The following is a 23,331-nucleotide window of genomic DNA, read 5'->3' on the forward strand; positions in this document are numbered from 1 at the left end:
CTAAGTGGTCTCCAAAGCAGGCAGTGATTACAACCATCCACTGAAATCTGAGAAGAAAATCTTATAACACTGATCTATATACATTTTTAATTTCATTCTTTAATTTCTATTTTTGAGATTTTATATTTTAATAACAATAGATAACATTTATGGAGCACTTACCATGTACCAGGTAACATTCTAAGGAAATACATTAATTCACTTAATCCTCACAATAATCCAGTAAAGTACATAAAATTACTGCCCCATTTTACATGTGGAGAAACTGAAGCATGAGTTAGATGTCGTTTCTTGTTTGTTTTTTAGTGGCTTGCTCAACTTCATATTGATAGAGGCAAGATTAGAATTCAATTAATCAGATTCCACTTTCTTAACCACTATACTACACTCTTTATAATATACTGCAGTTCAGTAGTATATACACACAATTCCAAATAAATAAATATTAATGCATTAGCAATTTAAGCTCAAAGTGTTTTGTTCTAATTGTTTTTTATTGTTGGGGATATAAGATCAAAATAATATTGGTATCAGTGATATAGGACACATTGAAAGTCTTGCACCTATGTTTAAGAAAATCCTTGTGATAATGATTCTTGATGAGCTATAAGAAAGGTAATCTTATAAGTCATATTTTAGCCCTACCAACTAGACAACTACCTGTAGTAGTTCTTTCTTCATTTCAGACATTACATAATTCCTGAAAAGCTGTTTATAATAAAAAAAATTGTGAATTCAGTCATAATTCTCAAGAAAAAACTGATCCCAAAATATAATCACACTTGATTATATTGATAGTAGAAAATAATAGTATTTATTCCTTCAAATATTCATATCTAATTCCCTTAATAAGCAATGAAAGAAACGTCAATTAAATGCATCCACTCTTTACACATTAATATTCTAAACAGAAAAACTCGGGTTTCTCATTTCATTGAAAATCCTCAAAAGCTCCAGATGATAATAGGACTATAGCTAACGAGAAACACAAGCCTAAGCAACACAGTCAACTTATTTTTAGGGCAGCTCAAAACTAATAGATTAAGAGTTTATAATAGCAGTTTCAAAGTCCTCAATTTTATCTTTTATAAAATATTCTTTTTGAAAATGTTTGTCTCCATGATGTAGGAAAAAAATATCAATTTGGACCTGAAATCAGGAATGAAAATGAAATCACTAGTTGGTCTAGCTGGATTACATCAATGTGAAAATAATACATGTGAAAATAATATATAAACCTATGACATTAGTAATAACAATAATGAAGAACTCAGATGAGCAGAAAAGAGTCTTAGCAAATAAACCTAGGATTGGAGGACTGCTAAGCATATGCTATTTGAAATAATGTCAGAACTACATTTTAGAATTCGCTGTGAGCCTGTCCTACCAGACCTGGCAATGGAATCCAAAAATGTTACCACAGCTAATAAAGTAGCAGTATGAAGTCAGTAATTCTAGTTAGGTTTGAGAGTTGTAGGAGATATAAGTAGCAGAATGAATAAAAATGGAAAGACTGAAAAGGAATAAATACAGTTTAAGCAGACTGATGCCCAGATTTATAAATTACAGTGACTCGAGACATTTCATAATGCATATAGTATTTCCTGTAAGCATATATACTAGATTATTACATAGATTATTACATAGTAATATATAATATTTCCTATAAGCATATAGTATTTCCTGTAAGCATATATACTAGATTATTACTAGATTATTACATAGTAATATATTCATCTAATACATATTTAATAGTTAGCAACTGATCGAATTTTTTAAAAGATGAAAAATATTTGTATGTTAATAAATTGCATTTAAATATTTTTCAGAAAAAAAAAAAGTATCAGTTAATTTGGCTACCTTTGGTCCTGAAACTGAGTGGATGGCATTTTTGGCAGATAAAGGATGAGGAAAGGTATTCTGGAAAGCAAATGCAGAGGAGACAGGATAACCAATCCCACAAGCTGGGTAAGCCAGTCTACCATCAACCTAAAAATAAAACCGAAAAAAGGATGAGAAATTAGTTCTAAATAGTATATGCTGACTCAGGAGGCAATTGCATGTGCTATAATAACTAACAGTTAAAAGCACTACCTCAGAGGCCAATTTTGTTTATCATGATACCACAAAACTCTGTTTTATTATATCGTACAAGGCTGGGATACCTCGGCTTTTCAGAGTGGCTGGACAAGCTTAGACAAAACAAATCACTAGACCTGCCTTTGAACTAAGTTAAAACAGAGACCTCTGAACCATCTTGGTTCACTATGGCCCCCTCATTCCTGAAGAAGGGGGTAGGGGGCTAGAGACAGAGATCAATAGGCCAGTCAGGGATAAAATAAAAATTATTTTCTGTTGGATTGAGTAGAAAAAGAATCATCAACAAAACCAGTGTTCTTAAATGGACTAATTATTTGCTTTGACAATTTTCAACATAGTAACACCACCATTAACCAATGTCATGAAAACAATTTATTTTAATAAGAGGCCAACTGAAAACACAAATCTTAAGGAGTAATTGTGTACTTCACTGGCTTTCACACGGTTATTTATCATCAGTCATTAAAGGTAAGCTGTCAAGTTTTTTAAGTTTGTAATCCAGTATCAGGCACTTTTCCCCACACCTTTTCCAATTCAGCATAAATCCTTTCCCTTCTTTAAAACCAAGTACTCTGATTCACCGGGATAGATTAAAAATTCAATTAGGCATTTGAATTTTAAATCTTCTGCCAATGCTTTCCAGTCGATAATTGCTAGAAAGATGTCTATAGCTGTTCACACTGGATTTACTACTGCCCCATGAAATGAGGGAGACTGTACACAATGAAGAACCATGAGATGTCTCAGTAAGAGGATGTCCAAAGGGACTCATTTATTGGACTTAGTCATGTGTTCAATGTTTAAGGAACAGTTTAAGAAACTGGGGCTTTGCTATGGATTGGATGCTAGCAGAAAATAGGGATAACAAATTACTGGTATCTGAATAAATCTTATCTAATAAGGCAGGAAAAATGTACTAAGGCCAAAGCTGTAACTGGTAATAAAGCAGCAGTCATTCAAGTCACCAAGGATAGGAGGATGTTTGCCCATTTTTGTAGTTTGGCAATGTTTGCATTTTTGTCTGTGCTCAGACATGATTATGAAGTGATCTTGTTTTGTCTTGATCCATCACAGTCACAGGGTGGCCTTGTCTCATGATGACATTCTGTAAAACTGTTTATGTCCAACAGGAAACCACTCAGACCTAAACGTGAGTGCTAGTCCAGCTCCCAGCAACACCTAGGTCCACCTGATAGTACTAAGCCAGCTCTCAGATATAAGGGGCTGCTTTTCTTTTTCTCCCCTCATTTCTTGCAAGGAAAAATCAAAACAACTGTACCTGGAAAAGAGAAAGCGTCTCTTTCACAGCCAGTGTTTTTTAGCATCTAGAGCTGACAAGCCTGATAACAGGGCTTTTCTCTTTTCTTTTTCTGATAGAAATCCCATTTAGCTTCCTTCCATTGTAGTTCCAAACTTGAGCCTAAACCTTGTTATCCCCTCCTGAGGCCTTTTATATACTGTGTGTGTTTTAAAGTTTTTCAGAGCACTGGGCATTATTTTAGTTAATACTAAATGATTTCTATATCTATTAGAATCTTACAAAGAAGTGTGCCCTTGGACTACAGCCTCCTTGTTAAGAGCAAGTACACCTAAAGTTCCATTCAAGTGCAACTTATACTCTACTCCACTGCTAATAACTGCAGGACTCTAGTCCTATCGGTACCAGTACTTTTAGTGACGGAGACCTCCTAACAATCTGGGAATACTTTTTGTTTTAGGAAATTTACTAAGACCACTCACATCTTAATTTACATCTTACCACATTAGGGTTAGGAGAAATTCCACTTCTAATTGCGTTGCTACTAGAATGCACAGGTGGAGTGGCAGAAGGTCCCAACACATCTTGCTTTCTCACTAGCTGATTTTCATTTAGTTCTTTATTTAACCATGTGATTACTTACATAAAAGAACAAGAAACAAGGTAAAGAATTTTATTAGACTATTTGTATTTTTCCAATAATAATTTTAAACATTTAAAAATTATATTGAGGTTTTTAAATTTTTAAGTTTTAAAACTACCTTATATCACAAAGAAAGACGTAGGATAACTTAAATTTTTGTCATTAAAGATTCTTGCTTTAGCAACTGCTACATAAGACTCATTCTATTACTATCAGAAGTATGTATTTCTGCTAGCCAAGGATCTCCCTGGAGACTGTTATTTCTAGAATGATTTGTTTAAAATTCATACTTTTATGTCTGACAACCAATACTAGAAACTCAGAAAATGTTAAAGGCTTAATTTTATATTTTAGTTTCAAATAATCCTATTATTACTATTAGGTAAAAACAATTAAAAAAGAAAAATTTAAAAAGTAAATTATGGTTAATATTTTCAACACAATTTTGGGTTACTGACACATGTAATATGTGTTGGCAACTGTTTTACAGGGCAGATAATATAATTTACTATAGCAAAGACATTAATACAGTAGATTTAAAGTGGAAATTATTTGTATATAGCAATATCCTGATTTTCCCAGACTTCTATGAATTCAAATATAACGGTTTAAAATTGCAAAACTCATTTCCATAAAAAGATAACATACTTACACTTTTCATTATTTTTTAGAAGCTGTTTGCTTTCTTCAAGTTTTTGAACTGTAGCTTCTAATTGTTCTTGTAATCTGCATACCTGAAATATGTCAATCTTAATAAGCATAATGAAGACTAAAAAACTGAAGAAATGTAATACTATTAATTAGTTGATTATTCTTAAAGGAATCGACTTACCCATATATTTGCATTCCTATACACAAACAAATATACATAACATACAAACACTCGAGGTGTTTGACTCATAACTTTTCAAACAAAAACAGGTTAAATTCTGTTGAATCTAGTCATGTTCTTTGAAAAACAAAAAGAGCTGAACCCATTCTTAAACATAACAAAGTAGAATTTTCAAAAATATATCTGAGGAAATTTGTTATACTTTGCAATTACACACACACACACACACACACACACACACACACACACACGCAGGAGCATAAAGTATTAACTACCTCTTGCTCTTTATTTCTAAGAGACTGTCCAACATCTTGTAATTCCTTTTGTTCCTTTTGTAATTTTTCTTCCTTCTCAGCCAAGAGTTTCTCTTGCTGAATGGTAACTGTATTCTTCAGTTTCAATTTACCCATTAAAGTTTTCAGATCCCCTTGTAACTTCTTGATAATTTCATTTGCCTGTAAAAGAGCTTCATATGTATAGTTCTACATAGTCCGATAAAATATTAATGCTTCATTAAATTTTTAAAACAAACCTTAAGAAGTTCCGTTGATAATGATTTTATGGTAGCTTCAAGTTTTCCAAGTTGTACCTGATTTTTCTCACCATTTTCTTCTAAAGCCACCTGATAAATATTTTTAAAAACAAGAATAATTAGGAAATTTGTTTAGGAAAAGCATCACATTATATATGTGATTATCAATTTGTTTACAAAATTTTAAAATAAACCTTTTGTTCCTGGATTGTATCAAATGCTTCTTTTGTTCTTAATACAAGCTGGTCCTTATCCTTAATTTCTTGTTCTAAAACAGCCACTTTTGTTTGCAGCTGATTAATATGCTTTTCTTTTTCATGACATTCAGCATCTAGTGTAGAATTCTCTCTTCGCAAGGAGAGAACTTCTTGTTTAGTCCGCTGGAGCTCCTAGAGGAGGTAAAAAAAAAAGATGCATTGTGAAAAAGAGAAGTTGGCTGACATATTTATGATTAAGATGTTTAACATATAAAGTGTTTAATAATTTTAAAGTTCTAATGTAAATATATGTATGCCTTACTATTAAGATGTACAGCTGAAACTTGCTGGATTTTGTTAACAAATGTCACCATAAACGAATGAATGAATCAATCAAAAAGTGCAAAAATAATAATAAATAATAAAATAAGATAAAGACCCACTGGCGCAAAAAATAAAAAATAAAAAAAATAAAGTTCTAGTACTAATGTTTTTTAAAGGACATGAAAATCTCTTCAAGATTTGGAATACAGTTGTAAAACACATTAATAACTAATTCAATAACAAGGAAAAATAAAACAATCCTGATTTGTAAGTTACTACAAGTTTCAAAAATGAGTGACAAGAATTTTCTGATGTCTTGAAATTTAGTTTTTAAAACTTACTTAGGTAATAAATGTTCATTATAACAGAATTTCAAAATACATAACATTTATAAACCCTAGCATTCTACCATCTAAGCAGTGACTCTCAATCTAATCTGCATACTGAAACCACTTGGGAAGTTTTGTAAACCACTGTACTTGCTTTATTGCAGTGGTCTGGAACCGAATCCAAAACACCTCCAAGGTATGCCTGTACTGCTGCCTGGTACCATCCCCAAGATTCTGATTTAGTTAGTGTGAGGTATAGCCTCGACACGAGGACATTTACTAGCTCTCAAATTGATTCTAAGTGTAGCCAAGGGTGAGAACCATCATCTAAAGTTAACATTTATCTCTGTTGCTCATACATACAGGTTTTTTTAAAAGGCTCACACCATGCAGTCTTATAATCTATCTTCTTCATATTTATATATATAACATACATACATATAAAACAAATGTTTCCATGTTGACAAATATGTAAACCTTTCTTTGGTTCACTCTTAAAAGCAAAACAAGCAAACAGTAACTACTAATTAAAAATTGACAAAAAAGTCTGAAACATCACTTCCCAATTGGCTAAAACCAAACCAAATTTTGCTAGTATAGAAAAGTCAAGTATATAGTATTCCTAGATAATTTTTGTTTTTAACAAAAACTTCGCAAAATAATTTCACAGTATTATACCACTGTGATTTTAGAAGCATAGACTTTGGTATCAGACAGACCTGAATACAAATCTTGGCTATTCCGTGTTATCTTTGGAATTACTTAATCTCCCTAAATCGCAATTCCTTCATTTGTAAAATAAAACACTTCATAGATTTCATTTAATCTTCACAAAAACCCTTATGTAAATTTAGCGTTTTGCCTTAGCATTTTGCCTGGCGCATAGGAAACACTCAACAAATGGTAGCAATTATTTTTAGTGCACTATTGCCTAAAAGGTATAATTTTACATAATTAGGTAACAGTACTCAGAGGTTAAAGAGTCTCCAGAACTCATTTGCAAGTCTTATGCAAATCTTGGAAGAAATGTTTTGATTAGATTGTATACAAATCAACATGATGAAGCATTGTTTATACACTGGCCAGTTTCAGGGCTAAGATAGAAGAATTAGCATTATAGTGAAGTATTTAGACTATCTAATGTAATATGAAGACTGAAGCTTCAAGGTGAAGAAGGTAGGGAGGATTAACTAAAGACATCTATTCTAGGGGCAGAATGCTATCAGGATCTGAAGACAAAATTGGTCAGGCTTTAGAGTTTCCAAGCCCAACAGACTGGTGAAATAGAGATGGAACTTTTGTGAGTTAGAACAACATGGCGATCTTTGCATTTAAGTATGATAGACAAGAAAATCCACGTCTTCTGATAATTCATATGACAATAATGTATAGTAATGCTAGGAAGGAGTCTATCATCAATGCCAAAGCATCAACAAATGTGTCACCACAGCAAGATTTGTTAAAATTTCTCTGCTGCCTGAAAGAACAAGGCGGTAATAGTAAAGACAGGCAAATAATAGAGGGTTCCAATCCTTGCTCTTCCACTTACTGGCTATGTAACCTTGGGCAAGTTACTTAACTTCTCTTAGTTTCATCATCTGTAAAATGGGCACAATAATAGTACCTCCTTTAAAAGAATGATTATAAGAATTAAATGAGTTAATATATGTAACGCATATAAAACAGTGCCTTTCACATAGCAAATATTCAGTAAGCATTAGCAATTATCGTTGCTATTATTATCATTATTATTACTAGATACTAAACTTCATTTTTTTGATATGTTGAGTAGGCTGAAAGAACTAGCTCTGTCAACACTGAGTACCCTGAGCTACAGAAACTGTGCTGTTCAAAGTGCACTGAAAAGTCTGAGGGCTGTGCCAAAGCTGCTCTTCAAGCCTCTAACCAAAAATATCTAAGTTTACTTCCGTTCTGTTTGGAATTAGCCCTTTCTATCAGATTTCAGATTCTCAATGTTTTTGCAGCATCCGAACTGATCACTCCACCACCAGAGAGATCCTCGCAGAGATCCGGAGGAGCACTGCCCGCACAAATAATAAAATAACCAAATTAAAACCAAATCATCATATTAAAACATTCTTTTATACTGGGCAGAGGGGAGTAATCCAATGCTCGATACCTCTTCAACACCAGACAGTTTTGCCTTTAGTTCTCTGATGGAGGAGTCTCCTTTATATTTCCTTTCAGTTAGGTCTTTATTAGTTGCTTCTAACTCAGACAATCTGTTCTGTAGCTGCTGGACGTTTCGTTGATGCAGGATTTCTAAATCTTTTTTCTGTTGTTCATGCTGCTGTTGGTATTGAACTTGTGCCTATTAAATACCATAGTACCAAAATTCAAAGAAAAAAACAGAAATACATATATAAGAAGATTTGAAGAAAAAACAATTCTTCTATATAATTGTAAGATTTCCCTGTTCACTATGTCTCATTCATAATTTGTTACATATGTTTAGATGTAACAGTCTTCAGATTAAGGGAAGAATGAGATATGATCAAAAAACTAAGAACAGAATTACCATATGACGCAGCAATTCCTCTTCTGGGTATTTACCCAAAAAACTCGAAAATATTTATCTGCAAAGATATATGCACCTCGATGTTCATAGCAGCATTATTCACAGTGGCCATGACAAGAAAACAAGCGAAGTTTTCATCAACAGATGACTGGATAAAGAGGATGTGGTACATATGCACAATGGAATATTACTCAGCCATAGGAAAAGATGAAATACTGCCATTTGCAACCACATGGATGGAACCTGAGATTATCGTGCTAAGAGAAATAATTCAGACAGAAAAAGTTGAGAACCATATGATTTCACTCATGTGTGGGATAAAACTGAAAGCAACAAACAAACATGACAAACAAGCAAAGACTCATGGACACGGAGAACGGATTACTGGTTGCCAGAGGAAAGCAGGGTCGGGGTGGGGCGGGGGGGAGGTAGATAAGGGTAAAGGGGTCAAATATTTGGTGACAGAAGGAAATTTAATTTTGAGTGGTGAACACACAATCCAATATACATATGACATTATTGTACACTTGAAACCTATTTGATTTTGTTAACCTATTTCACCCCAATAATTTTAATAAAAAAGAATGATATATGATTTTAAAAAGCAAACCTCAAAACAGTATAGTGTGAACCTATTTGTATAAAAAAAATTAGTAGGTACATAAGAAACTTTCAGTATTTGCTTTAAACACTATTGTACTGTTTCAGTTTTTTACAAGTATATATGTTTCATAATGAAAAAATAAATACCTAAAGTTGTGGAATCAGCAAGGTATTGTTCATTAGTTCAATCTTACATTTAGTACATTCTACCAAAAGTAAAATTTAAACCTGGTGTTAACTGTGTAATCTCTGGTGCTTGTTTGAATCAAACCACAGACCTATTTTAATAATTTTCTATTGAAGAACAGTATCAAATCCTAAATATCTTTTAAAAATAAAGTATACTTTTCTGATTATGAAAGTTATACATGTTCTTAAAGGCACAAAGAAATCATGAACTCATCCAGGGAGTCACTCTAAAGATTCAGGAATATTTCTTTCCAGTCATTTACATATTTAAATTGACATCACCCCCACCACACACGCACAATATGCATGTGTAAATTTAACAAATTAGGATCAAGTTATTTATATAATTTAATCATGCTTTTTATTCTCTTAGCATTTGTACCTTCTCACATCATTAAAAAACTCTTTGTAAATACTTCAGTAGCTGCACAATATTTCCCCTATAGCTATACTTTAATTCATTTAATCCCTGCCCTACTATAGACAATAAGTTTCCAATTTTTCACAATTACAAATAAAACTAAAACTATGATTAATATTTTTGTACACAGACACTCCCCAAATTCAGATTATTGCCTTATGATCAATTATAGGTCAAAGAACGTAAACAAACATAAAGCTTGATACAAGTTCCAAAACTACACTCCAGAAAAGTGTACCCATTCAAACATTCCTACCACAAGTGGAGGGGATTCTCTCTCTCATAAAATACTTTGGGAATTTTACATTATTACTTTAAGGATTCCCTCATTTTTGGAAAACTGGAAAGGAGAGCAGAAGGGAGCAAAAGAAATAAAACAGGAAAGAGTCCATATAAAACTGAAAATGCAACCTTTGAAGTAAACACTGAAGGAACAATCAAGATGAAAAAAGCAATCTAGCAAAGACGCTAACTGTAATTGTCTAACAGGGTAATCAAACACACTAAAAGCAACAGAGGCCAAAGGAAATAAAAATAAAGTGATCATTAGAATTTTGCCGTTTTTGTTTAAAAATAAAGAAAAAGAAAGGGTGAAGGATAGGATTACAATATTTACATTTTCTATTTTTCAGGCGATTCTGAAGTACATTAAAGTTTTAAAAATCACTGCCCTATAGAATATCAGCAGAAAGAGCAGAGAGCGGCCTGCTTTTAAAGTCTCAAAGGACTAATTCACAATCCTATTAGAAAAATACAGTAAGGAATACAAACAAATCCTTCAGTCAATTTGAATTTATAAACAAATGTTCTTACAATAAGACTTTTAGAACCTAACTTGTTTGAAAATGGAACCCCAAAATGTAGTAAAATGTAGTAAATAACAGCAATTAATGAAACAGAGGTAAAAACAGTTCTCAGTTCCTGAGAACCAATTACTGAAATGAAAAAGTGGTTCTTCAAAAACACTAAAAAAACAGACAAACCATTAAGTCTCATTAAGGTACTATTACACACCCACAGAATGGCAGTGTAAACTAGCATACACACTTTATCTACTAACACTAAACACAGGCCAACACTAGAACCTAGCTATTCCAACCGTAAATATATACCCAAGGAAAATGAGTCCACGCGTTCACAAAAAGAAATGTACAAGAATGTTTACAGTTTAATTAGTAATAGCAAAATATCAGAAATACCAAATGTCTACCAACAGGAAAAAACATAAATTATGGTATGTTTGTATAACAGAATACAACACAACAATAAAATGAAATACACGAGAACAGAACTGAATCTCAAAAATACCATGTCGAGTAAAGGAAGTCACACACAAATAAGTACATACTGTATGATTCCATATATATGAAGTTTAAGAACAGGCAAAACTTATCAATGATGACAGAAGTGGGAAGAGTGAGGACCGCCTGTGGGAGTATGATAGCAATTGAGAAGGCAAATAAAGGAACCCTGAGAGATGGTACACTTTTCTGAATCTTAATTCGTATGAAAGTTACACACAAAAATATCAAGCTGTACCCTAAAAGCAAACATCTAGTGAAGTACATAAAAACAAAAATAAAATTTAATATTAAAAAAGCTATAATATAAAAGGTAAAAAATAAATCCATACTACAAAGCAGTAGAAAAGGATAGTCACACAGAAAAAGCAAAAGATATTAAAAGGTAATCCACAGAATAAAAATGGCTGAGTCATTTTAAAAGATGCTTATCTTTACTAAAAATCTATGGGATATAAATTAGAACTAATGCTACTGTAATACCTATCAGGTGGCAAATATTAAGAAAATTAATAATAGTAACAAGAGTATGAATATATAAGTACTGCCAACACTGTTTTGGGATTCCATTTGGTACACTTCTGGGTGGCAAATTTGCAATATCTATTAATATTTTATATGGGTATACTGCAATCTCATTTCTAGGAACAAAGAATGTTCATTGCAGTATTATTTGCAATAATCAAATTATGAAGCATTTAAATGTCCACCGGTTGGGTAAATAATTTGTTACATCCAAATAATGTATACTCTGCATCCACTAAAAAGGAATATCTGAACTGATAATGACAGCTATGTCACGTTAGCTGAAAAAAGTTAGTCGATATATCCAATAGAACCTCGTTAGTACAGAACAAAAGCAAAATCTACTATGTATGTACATATCTATAATTATATATAATTTACATATTTCAAAATTTATAAACAGTATCTATAAATGTGTTATTTAAAAATATACAAAAAAGTCTAAAAAACACATCAAAATGTTTATAGATTATCTCTAGGTAGTAAGACTTTAAAGGAGAGACTTAATTTTTATATACTTCTGTAAAGTCTGAAAATTTTAAAGCAAGCATATATTACTTTATAATTAACAAAATGACTAACAGCAATGACAAAATATTTTTCCAGTTTTTTTTTAATGTTCATACCTGCAAGGCTTTTTCCTTCTCGTTTGTCAGTTCCTGAGAATGCTTATTTGACAATGCTGCTGTGTGTGATGCCCATTCATTCCGTAACTTATCTAATTCTTGGATTTTTTCTGATAATGTCTGTATTAGAGTTCAATACAAAATATTAAGACAGTCTCCTGAACAGGTTATCAGATTAAAACACGGCAATATTTACAAGGATATTAAAGAAAATGGAATCACAGGTTTCAACACATACTCAAAGATTTTTAAAGTTGAGGAAATTAAGATTAGAAAGCAAGCAACTTTACATCTGAAATGTCCCACTGATCAAGTAATTATGTTTAATCTTTTAGTTAAATCTGGCTGGTAACCACCCAATCCTCTCCTCTGGCATTAAGAAGCAATCCAGGGTAGAGCAAATCAGTCCTAAGAAGTAGCTCATTTATACACATAAAACCTAGTGACACAGAGTACCACGATGGTCCATGTTGTGCAGGATATTTTCTGCCTGAAGTCATGTAGCTTATCAGGTACTTTGGTCCTCAATTTCAAGAACTAGAGGCAAAAAGGTAGTAGCCATAACTGAAATGATGATAAGCCTATCAGATGAATTAATTTTAAACATAACAAAAGAAAAGAAGGGAAAGGTTTACAAGACAGGAGCTGAAAGGCCATTTTAGACAAGAGGAATGAGGTAAGTAAATGAGGGGCAGAGAACTAACATGTGACAGATACCAAATATTATCTTATTTAATGAAGACAGAGGGAATGTGTAATACTGAGGATAACAGAAATGCATGGATGGAACAAAATATCAAAGAGAAAAAGCATTGGATTAAGATAATTAACTGGTAGGGGAAGGGCGGCAAAAAGGAGAGGGAATTCTGTGGTAGTATGCTCTGAAAGAAAAGTACACAAAAGCCTGGATTGGATTCAAGAAGCAATTCAGAGCAAATGTTTGGATGACTTACAAAAACAAAATGAAATTTGAATTACCTTTTGTGCGAAATTCAGTTGCCTAGTGACATCCTCTAGTGATTGCGTCAATGATAATTTTTCTTCCTGTTTATAAAAAAATTAAATTATGTAGTTTACAATTTAACTTAATCATCTAGCTGTGCTAATCAAAGTGTAGCAAAGTTCAGCACCAGCATCACCCTGGGAGTCTGTTAGAAATGCAGACTCTTAGGTCCAACCTCAGACCTTTTGAGTCACAATCTGCATGAGCAAGATTCCCAGAAAATTTGCATACCCTTACATTTTGAGATGCACCAATCTATAGCATTTGCCTAAAGAGATTTTCTGAAAACTCTTAAGAGGCAACCCAATGTTGTTTCTTCATGCCGTACACCTCATATAGTTAGAGTAATATACTTTATTTCATTTAAGATAGGATAGATATTTCCATACATAACTACCAGCTGATGAAAACATCACACCAAGAGTTTAAGTGACCTGCCAAAGATCACTGAAAATTAGTAAAAACCTTGGGACCTAAATTTCTCAATTCCTGAGCCAGTTCTATCCTTGTAGTACCCTGACCAGATGAAAAACAATAAAATAAATTTATTACATGTTATAAAAATTTGCTGGACATCTTTATTCAGAAAACAAAAACTAAAAGCAATACCGCCCTTCAGTGATTTATCAGAGTCCTTTGGTACTTATTTTAAAAGAATAACTTAAATTTAAATCTTACCTTACTACATTTCAAACAGCCTGCTAGAAACTTCTTTATTTCCACATCGCTTCCAGGTAAAAGTTTTAGTGAGAGATGTGTAAGATGCTTAAAAGGATTTGTCTCTACCACATTTAAAAAGGCAGGAGAGTTATCCAAAACAGCTGCAGGAGAAACTAACTGTAACAAAAACCTTTGGAAAGAAAGTATCACATTATATCACATTCATGAGATAGTGAAACTCTCCATTAAATCATGTGCTATGACTCAATGGATCATCAATGATTAGAATGATCAGGAAGAGGGGCATATTGGAATCACAGGGGCCAATATCAAAGAACTCTCAGTGATAAAATTGGGTAAATTGGTGTAAATAGTAAAATGTATAAATGGACAAGAAAAGAGTGACTATATAAACGTCCATGAGTTCAAAATGAGACGAGGGAAAGCAAAAAACTAAAAAATAAATTTAAAAAATCACTGAAACCACAAAAATAACTAGAGTTACAACTCCTTACTTTGAAAATTGACAATTTAAAAGAATAAAGCATTTATTCTTTCCTGTATGAATTTTCAGAGTAATCAAATAGCCCTAATGGAAGAGTTGGGAAGTTCTTCTTTATAGAAAAATTATACCTAATATAGAAAAATAATGAAATTAGAAAAGTATAATCTTGTAGTTCCTAATGAAATAATTAATTCAATCAAGAGCCATTGGTTGATGGACCAATATATAAAATGTTGGTGAACTTTACAATAAAAAGATCATGAATTAGCATGCATGAATATCAATACACAAACACACAAAAGCTTATTCTTCTCTTTTTCCAAATTCCAAGTATATAAAAATATATACTTGATGCTATTAATAGTACTGATTTTAATAGCTGTCAAAAAATGAAAATTAAGGGGTAAATATTTGATTTTAATCATGAGATTAATTCATTAATTTGAGATTCAATGGAGCCCAATCCCAGTTTTAATAATACACAGGGGTACTTAAAATACATAGAAAATATTTTGCCATCCACTTGTCTTATGCAGAAGAGGTTGTCTTAAGAGAAGTTTAATAATGCAGTGTTCTCTTGAGACTTACCTTGGAATTTCTTTGGCATGTTCTTGAGTACATTGCTGAAGGAGATCTATAAATTTTTGTGGGAAAGCTAAAAAGTCTACCAGAAGACCCTGCTGGAATTTTAAACTGTACAGAAGACAGAAAAAGATTTTAAATGTAATTATTATTTTTAATTATACTCAACATCCTGAAAGATTCTTTTTTATTTACTGACTACCCATAATCAAGAAATAAACAAAGGAACTTTTATATTTATAGAATTTATTCAATAAGAGGGAAAAGGTCAATAAATTTAACTAAAGCTCCAATTTTCTGAGATATTTTATTTTTTTTATTGTTTCTGACATATTTTAAACAAAACTCTGACAATAAAATATTTATTTTCAAAAACATTCTGAATAATTATAACTAGTTTAATGTTCCCAAAATACCTAAATGTTCCTACAGGTATTTATTTCAAAGAGAATAGTACCAATACATTCATAAAACTTAAAAACATACTTATTACTAATTATAAGACCAGAAAAATAAATTTAGTTACCTCTGAAAATCTTCCTCAGATATGACAAGGATATACAGGAAAAATGGATCAGTATCATCAGTCAGACGAATAACTAAATCCTAAAAGAGAGAGTAATTTTTAATGTTTTTAGTAAATCTGGCTTTTAGACTAATTTCCTCCTTCTTAGAAGTGAAATCATCCAATAACATTTAATGTATTATCATTATACTTCAGATAACTTTATTTTCTGGTGCTACTGGGTTTTCATTAGTCTTTACAGACTTAAAATCTTAAAAAGGGGTAGATATTCTGCTTCTGAGAGACACATGGGGGTCTACAAAGGTAAGTAAATGCTAGGAGTTTTAAATTTAGGAATATCATCCTAGCAGAGGCTTAGGAAAACTCAGATCCAGCCCTTGCTGAACTATGATACCAGGACAAAACATTCTTTACCACTGACTATATCATATTCAATTATATTTTCGGTTTCTTTCAAGTTAGTTGTCTGGTATTTCAAAAGTGGCAAGTACATCAGCAGAAATTACAAACAATCATCCACCCTAGAAAAAAAGGAGCGTTTGTTTCCCAGGCAGAAGGAGTATCAGGTGACATGTTGCCAGGGCTTCTTCCTAAGAGCCCATTCTCTCCTACTACAGGTGGCCACTGAAGTGGAACCCCATCTGTTTTCAGTTTCAAATGAATTCAATACCGTTCATAAAGACCACTTTCCAGGTATTTAAGTTTACAGTGTGGCAGACCATCACAGCAGCTAAAGCTGACAGAAAAGTACATAGAAATTATGTACTTCAGAGAACAGTGGTATAAAGAAAACAGGTTTAATATACAGATAATGGAGGACTGATAAAGAAATAAACAGGTTTAACATACAGATGATGGAGGACTGATAAAGAAATAAACATTCATGTTAAGAATAAGTGTCCACCTGAAATCTACTTGTGGGTACTGAGGAATTGTTAAGGGTCCTAGAAAAATCTAAACCACTTATGAGTAAAGGTAGAAAATGAAGAGGCATAGTAGGCATAAGAAATAACATGAAAGAAGTGTAATAAATAATCTCTATCCTGGAAAATTAGCAAGCTAGGTATTTGCTCTGCCTCAGAATGCCCTTTTCCTAGGGCAGCTTCCACTGATGTATTTTTTAATTCTTTTTTTTTCAATCAGTTGACATTCGATATTATATTAATTTCTGGTGTACAGCATAGTAGTTAGACATTTATATTACTTACGAAGTGATCACCCATATATCTAGTACACCCTGACACCATACAGTTATTACAATATTATGGACTATATTCCCTGTGCCGTACTTGAAAGTACTTTTGAAATCCACACCAAGGTGCTATAAAAAAAATAAAACTGAAGCTGCTACTAATGCTACTAGATCCTTGAATATGTTTTAGGAAAGCTATGACACAGAGAAAACAGATGCTCTATTTCTCAGCCTTCTATTCTGTACTCACATGTTAATGACTCATACTTTTGAAGACCACAAAGGACTGATGCTCTAAATGCCTCTTCCAAAGGTAACAATTCAAGAATATTTCCCTGCAGAGCTTCAATTCATTCTGTTCTCAAATTTAAACCATGAAAGGCCAATTCTATAGGGTAGCCATAAACATTCTAGCATTCATAACTGTATTGGGCAAACCTAAGGAATCTGTTCTCTCAATCCCCATTTTTGTATACTTTAGAAATATATGGTATAATAATCTCTTGGTTGTTGTCTTAGTATATTCTACCACCATGGATCTGCAAGTTACAAAATGGCCCAAAATTAAAAAGATGGATGTAACAAGATCTCACATTCTTAAAGAACAAAAATAATTACCTATAATGTACAGAAATTATATTTCAAGAAAAATGAATACCAACCTTTCTGTGAACTGGATTAGAAACTGATTGTAGTTCAATGCTCACTCTAACACTTACTCTCCTGTATGAAAAGATATGCCCAACTATCAGAAACAGTCACATGAAATGAGTAATCATTATCATTTGCATTAGCTAAATTTTCCACTTTAAGCTACAACATCTTCCACAGATATTCCCTAACTTATGAACAGATGTTGGCCACTCTGGATTTGAAGTTTAAGGTCTTGTTCTTCCACAAGTAGTAATCAGGTTTTTAACCTGAGGTAAATTTTTATCTCCAGTAAAACAGGGTTCCTGTGAGGATTAAATGAGATAAATGATTTGCAATACCTAGTACTAGCCTGGTATATAATCTTAACGCCCTGGTTCTAAAAGAGCATTTATTGAAAGACAAATCATCAGTTTAATAACTTTGCACATTAAAAATATTACCAATTCAAATAATCGAATGACTTATTAAAAAATGCACTTGAAGAACTTAAAATGTGAATATTAAAATATTGGAATTTTTAGAGTCAAAGAAATGATTCCTACCCTTATGCATATACAATTTTTTTTTTCAGAACCATAGACAACATATGCTCAGTATACTCTCTATGCAATATAATCCACAGAACCATTGTCAACACATTTATTACTATCTGTCTTATCCTAGAATAACTCTAAATCCTAAGAGGAAGAAACCATAGCTTTCCACATTCTACATTGCCCCTTAAAGAATCCAGTATCAAAAAGAAGCGTATAAATAATGGTGCCCATAAACATTAATCAAATTGAACAAAAAAATGAAGAAATTTATTTGAAGAAATAAAGAGAGAAATTAGTAAAAAAAAAAAAAAAAAAAAAATCTCTGCCTAAGTGGTTGGCAAACTATTCTGCTAGAATTAAATAATGGTCTTTCCCTGAAATGCAAGAAAACAAAAAGAATTTGTTCTATTTTTAAGTTTTCTTCTAAAGATGTGTTTCAAACCTTTTCCATATTTTACTACTAATTATCTACTACTGAGAATTGATGGAAAAACTTGGTGATGGTTGACCAAGGCCAGATTCAATGGTTTGGATTTTTTTAAATTCTGACTTGTCTGAATTTAAATTCTGTTATCTGAAAACGAACAAGCAGCACTGGTGAAAACCACGAAGATGGGAAGAACTGTCTTTTAAACAAGAGAATGTTTTGTTTCTATTTCTAGTATCTAGAGCAATAAATGTGAAGCAAATTAGATGCTATTCCAATTACACACTTAAATTAAGCATTCTTGATGGGGAGAATCCTTTCAATTTCCTAATTTGTAAGATAACTGAGGTTTATGAGGGTCTTTTCAGCTCTATAATGTCATTATATTTGGTTTTAATCTTTTGAAGATTTTTTTTTTTTGTACATACTGCCATAGTGGTATGGCATTGTAGTTGGTAACTAAATCACTATGATGAGTTACAGTTTTATAAGTCCTGTCACACTTGATAAACTTGTAAAAAAAATTCAAGAAGCATCCACTTAATATTCTTTAAATACTAGAAGTTATATTAATATGATAATTTCCCCATTATATTAATGATATTCCAAATGTCTATATGCATTAGATGTTGGGAGGAAAAAAAGGAGGAAATGCCCATAAATTAAATCTATTCCCCATGTTTACTTCAACCCCTGCCCCAAAATCTTATAGAAAAATCTAAGCTTTCAGAGGATATACTATCTGAAATTACAAGTCTTATTTTCTCCATTGTCATGGTTAATGCAAATAGCAACAATATAAAACAAAATAAAAACAATTAAAAATGCTATTTCTCAAAATAAATGTCACACTCAACAATGCATGAATCTGCATAACATCTTCCCTGTCAGTTAAATTTGGCATGAGCAGAACTGGATTCCAGCCCACCTCTGCCACCTAGTAGCTGTGGCCTTAAACTCTCAGTTCAAACAAACAAAGGCTACTCTAAGCCAGGTACTGTGCTGGGTGCTAGGGATACAAACAGAAGTAAACACAGTCATGTCCTCAAACTGAGATCAGATTAAATGACTTTACTCCAGATCTGCTTCTGATTGTGTTTTAGGGCTTCAAAAGAGGGGAGGGAAGGGTCACTATAATTAAGTATCTACACGACTAACTGCCAGGTCCCTTAAATATATCATCTTATTTAACAGTAACAATCTTGTTACGTAAATATTATCTCTGTCTTACAAAAGAAGAACCTGAGGTGCACAGTTACAAACCCGGTTAAGGTCACATTGCAGAGTCCAAATTGAAACTCAGATCTTTTACCTACAGCATGTTATTTAATAAATCAATGAGGGTAATTAATTTCAACGTAGGCAACTTTGAAAAGGTCGCTGTGGTGAAGAGATTTAAGACAGCCCTTAAAGGTTATGAAAGATAAAGCATTTGAGGCAGAGGGAAGCATTTGAAGCAGGAGTAAAGTTATGGTACTAGAGATTATCAGGTACATTTAGAAGCTAACGAGTAGTCTAGTGTGACTAGTATATTGGGGCAAGGAGCTGGGAAACAAAATGAAAAAGCACGTTGGTGTCAAATCACAGGCTTAAAAATTTGCATCACTTTCCTCCAGAGTTCTCTGAGCATCGCCACTGTCTTCAATTGAATCTCCTCCTTTTCTGTGACTCTGGTATATTTATATTGCTTCATGCATTAATCACACTTTAATAATGTTTCGTAAATGCTTAGTATGCTCTGGGCACTGTTCTAAGTGAGCACTTTACATGTATTAACTCATTTCATGTTCATAATAATCCCACGAGGCAGGTACTTTTATTATCAACTTAAAAATGGCAGAGACGTTAAGTTAAAAAAAAAAATTGTATAAAATCAGTCAGTATGTGGCAGAACTGGGATTTAAACTCAGACAGTCCAGCTGCAGGGCCTGAACTCAAACCCGTGCTATGCTGTCTCTTCGAAGGAAAATCTTTTGTTTCCCCTATTAAAGGGTGAGTTCTTTAAGGACCAGAATGAAAACGTTTTTTGTTGGTGGTGGTTGGGGGTGAGGAGGCAGAGAGCTTTATAATCTCAGCACCTAGGACAGTTCCTGGTACATAGTTAAGTATTCATAAATTTATTTGTTGAGCTGAACTGCCCTTAAAAACTTAACTGAAGAGTCTGCATTGTTTTTACTTTAGGTCAGGGGTCAGCAAACTTTTTCAGTAAAGGGCCAGGCATCAAATATTTTAGGCTTTGTGGACCATTAGATCTCTGTCACAATTACCCATCTCTGCCCTTGTAGCACAAAAGCAGCCACAGACAATTCTTTAACAAATGAGAATGGCTGCATTCCAATAAAATTTTATTTACAAAGACAGGCAGTGGGCCATCTGGCCCATGGGTTCTAGTTTGCTGGCCCCTGCTATAGGTGACATGAATACATGAAAAGTTCCTAAACAGGAAGAGTGAAAGGCTGAAACAGTGTTTTTAAAAGATAACTGTGTTGATAATATTGACAGAAAAAAAAAATTCTGAGGTGTTCTAAATTAAATTACAGTAGCCAGAGAGTAAGAGAAACAGGAATAAGCAATCAGTTAATACCTGTGTGTCAGCTGAAAAAAGACTGCTCACATTCCTGTACGTCTGTTGGAATTTATGACTAACTTCCAGGGGACGATTTCTGCAATTATCTAAGAGAGAATAGCCAGGAGCCATCAAACCCAAGAAGCTTCCACTTCTGGCTTACACACGAACTTTCCAATTTGTTGCCCACAGGTAATCCACAGGAGCAGATGCTTCTTCCTTTCCGACTCTGCTTAGCCCTGCTTGACCTCCCACCCCCTGAATCTATAGCCAGTGGAAATTCTTTTAAAAACAACTTACATTTTTCATCCCCCTTCTTGATGTATAAAAACTTGCCAACTCCAGGATGGCTTTTTCACCTGGCACTGTTGCTAGTAGCTTAGACTTCATGCCCCAGGACCACCTGGTCTTTTTTTTTTCCTAGCCATGGTCCAATACACTCTTTGTTTTTTTTTTTTGTTTTTTTTTTTTTAAAGACTATCAGCTGTGGAAGTTAAAATGTAATGAGATGAAAAAGAGGTAGGAGTTTCAATGTTGGAATCAGAAACAATGCCCTCACCTTTCTTTCATCTTTTTATAATCATTCTAGAAAGGTTTTGTCCACATGAGCCACATATGCAGTTTTAAATTTTCTACAAGCCACATTAAAAAAATTAAAACAGGTAAATTAGCTTAACTATTTTAACTCAATATACTGCAAATATTGTCATCTTAACATATGAGTAATATAAAAATTGAGATATTTTGCATTCCTTTTTTTTCATAGTAAGTCTTCTAAATACTTTGTGCATATTATTCTCATGGCACATCGATTCCAATTAGCTCCAATTCGAATGTCCAATAACCACATGCGGTTCCCTCGGTGGGCAGCACAAAAGAATGACCAACTGAAATAACCTACAGATCTCCATCCCCAGGTGCAGGTTTTAGTGCTATCTCCTTGCCTGAATTGCCAACGGATTTTGGAACTAATTAAACTATATACTAGTTTCGCATTACTGGCAACTCAATGAACCAATGTCTTCATTTTTTACATCACATTACCACATTTTCATATTTGATCCTCACATGGGTAGGCATGTTATCAATTTTACAAATGAGGAAACTTAAGGTTCAGAGACCGCTCTTGAGTGGTGCAACTGAGACACAATTTAAATCTCCTGACTCCCAGTCAATTCTCTCTACTTAACCCCAATAATATCACAGCCTTAAAGTTGTAACTTCGTTTCCTTGTGAGCTGGACCTTTATTTCCTATCCCGCTGGACAGTAAACTGTACGAAGACAAGAACTGTTTTTCCTGACTACTGTTATCTCCACTGCCCAGCAAGGTGATTTGCAAGTCGGCAAAATTTACTGAATGAAAAAATAAATGAATGGAATTTCTCGTTTCCCTATTCTCTGTAGCCGAATAAATGTAACTTACTTTATTTTTATTAAATGTGAAGAGGCAAGACACCATAATACTAAATTCTCTTAAATTGAAGCTTAGATTTACTTCCAATATGACTCAAAGGAGAGCGTAAAAAAAGGCTGAGGGGTCAAGGCCTGAGTCCTAGAGCCAGCCCTGCCGTGAACTCGCTGTGAGCCCTCGCATAAATTATTTAACTTCTCTGGGTCACAGTTCTTATCTGTCAAAAGCAAAGAGTAAATAAAACTATAATCTCCACGGTTCCGTTCAGAGTTGAGATTTTTTTGTTTGTTTGTTTTGACATTAACCAGATGCGAGTCAGCTTCCCATTTCCTCACACCATTCCGTACCCTCCGCAACGGCCGACTCGGTGAAAGAGGTAACCACTAGGTCCAAGCTGGGTCCGTCTCGGCGTCCCGAGAACACCGGCCCCACGCCCAGCCACAGACCGGTGCCCACTGGCCGGAGCCGCCATCTTCCCCCCTTGGCCCGACCCCAACCGCCACTCGCCGGCACCCGGGAACGCGGACCTCACCTCTCTTCGCAGTCTTTGCACTTCACCTGCAACGGGACTAGCTGCTGGAACAGAACTTGGCTCATGTTGGACCGCTGCCCCGGCGGGTGTGCGGAAAAGTCCAACAGGCCCGACGGGCGGGGCTGGCCTGAAAGCTGTACAAGTCCAGCTAAAGTTTGAGTTTGGCGCTCGGCTTCCGCTGAGGAGGCGGGGAAAAAAATAGACGGAAGGCGAAGGAGGTTTGGGCCCCGCCAGCCACCATCAGCCTTTTCCGGTTTTGCAGGGCGTGGGGTTGTAGTTCCGGGCATTAACGCGTGGCGGGACCCGAGGCAGCCATC

General features: G+C 33.8%; 1 protein-coding gene across 5 annotated transcripts in view; it reads right to left on the reverse strand.

Moving 5' to 3' along the window:
- The window catches only part of SASS6 (SAS-6 centriolar assembly protein), a 36,467-nt gene extending 13,142 nt beyond the window's left edge, over positions 1 to 23,325 (reverse strand). For 2 of the 5 annotated variants that reach the window (XM_006919559.3, XM_025052295.1), the window contains exons 1-14: positions 23,015 to 23,325; positions 17,550 to 17,610; positions 15,696 to 15,775; positions 15,176 to 15,280; positions 14,101 to 14,272; positions 13,398 to 13,463; positions 12,420 to 12,539; positions 8,356 to 8,547; positions 5,560 to 5,754; positions 5,366 to 5,455; positions 5,109 to 5,288; positions 4,654 to 4,735; positions 3,860 to 3,996; positions 1,861 to 1,989 (exon numbers count right to left, since the gene is read on the reverse strand). In XM_006919559.3, coding sequence (XP_006919621.2) covers positions 1,861 to 1,989; positions 3,860 to 3,996; positions 4,654 to 4,735; positions 5,109 to 5,288; positions 5,366 to 5,455; positions 5,560 to 5,754; positions 8,356 to 8,547; positions 12,420 to 12,539; positions 13,398 to 13,463; positions 14,101 to 14,272; positions 15,176 to 15,280; positions 15,696 to 15,775; positions 17,550 to 17,610; positions 23,015 to 23,301 — 1,896 coding nt within the window. In that variant the 5' untranslated portion in view covers positions 23,302 to 23,325. Of the gene's footprint in view, positions 1 to 1,860; positions 1,990 to 3,859; positions 3,997 to 4,653; positions 4,736 to 5,108; positions 5,289 to 5,365; positions 5,456 to 5,559; positions 5,755 to 8,355; positions 8,548 to 12,419; positions 12,540 to 12,875; positions 12,957 to 13,397; positions 13,464 to 14,100; positions 14,273 to 15,175; positions 15,281 to 15,695; positions 15,776 to 17,549; positions 17,611 to 23,014 lie in introns of all 5 variants that reach the window. The other 3 variants (XM_025052293.1, XM_025052294.1, XM_025052296.1) reach the window with 3 other exon arrangements.
- Between the last annotated feature and the right edge of the window lie 6 nt (positions 23,326 to 23,331).

Source organism: Pteropus alecto, unplaced genomic scaffold (assembly GCF_000325575.1).
Source record: "Pteropus alecto unplaced genomic scaffold, ASM32557v1 scaffold106, whole genome shotgun sequence".
Taxonomy (NCBI): Eukaryota; Metazoa; Chordata; class Mammalia; order Chiroptera; family Pteropodidae; genus Pteropus; species Pteropus alecto.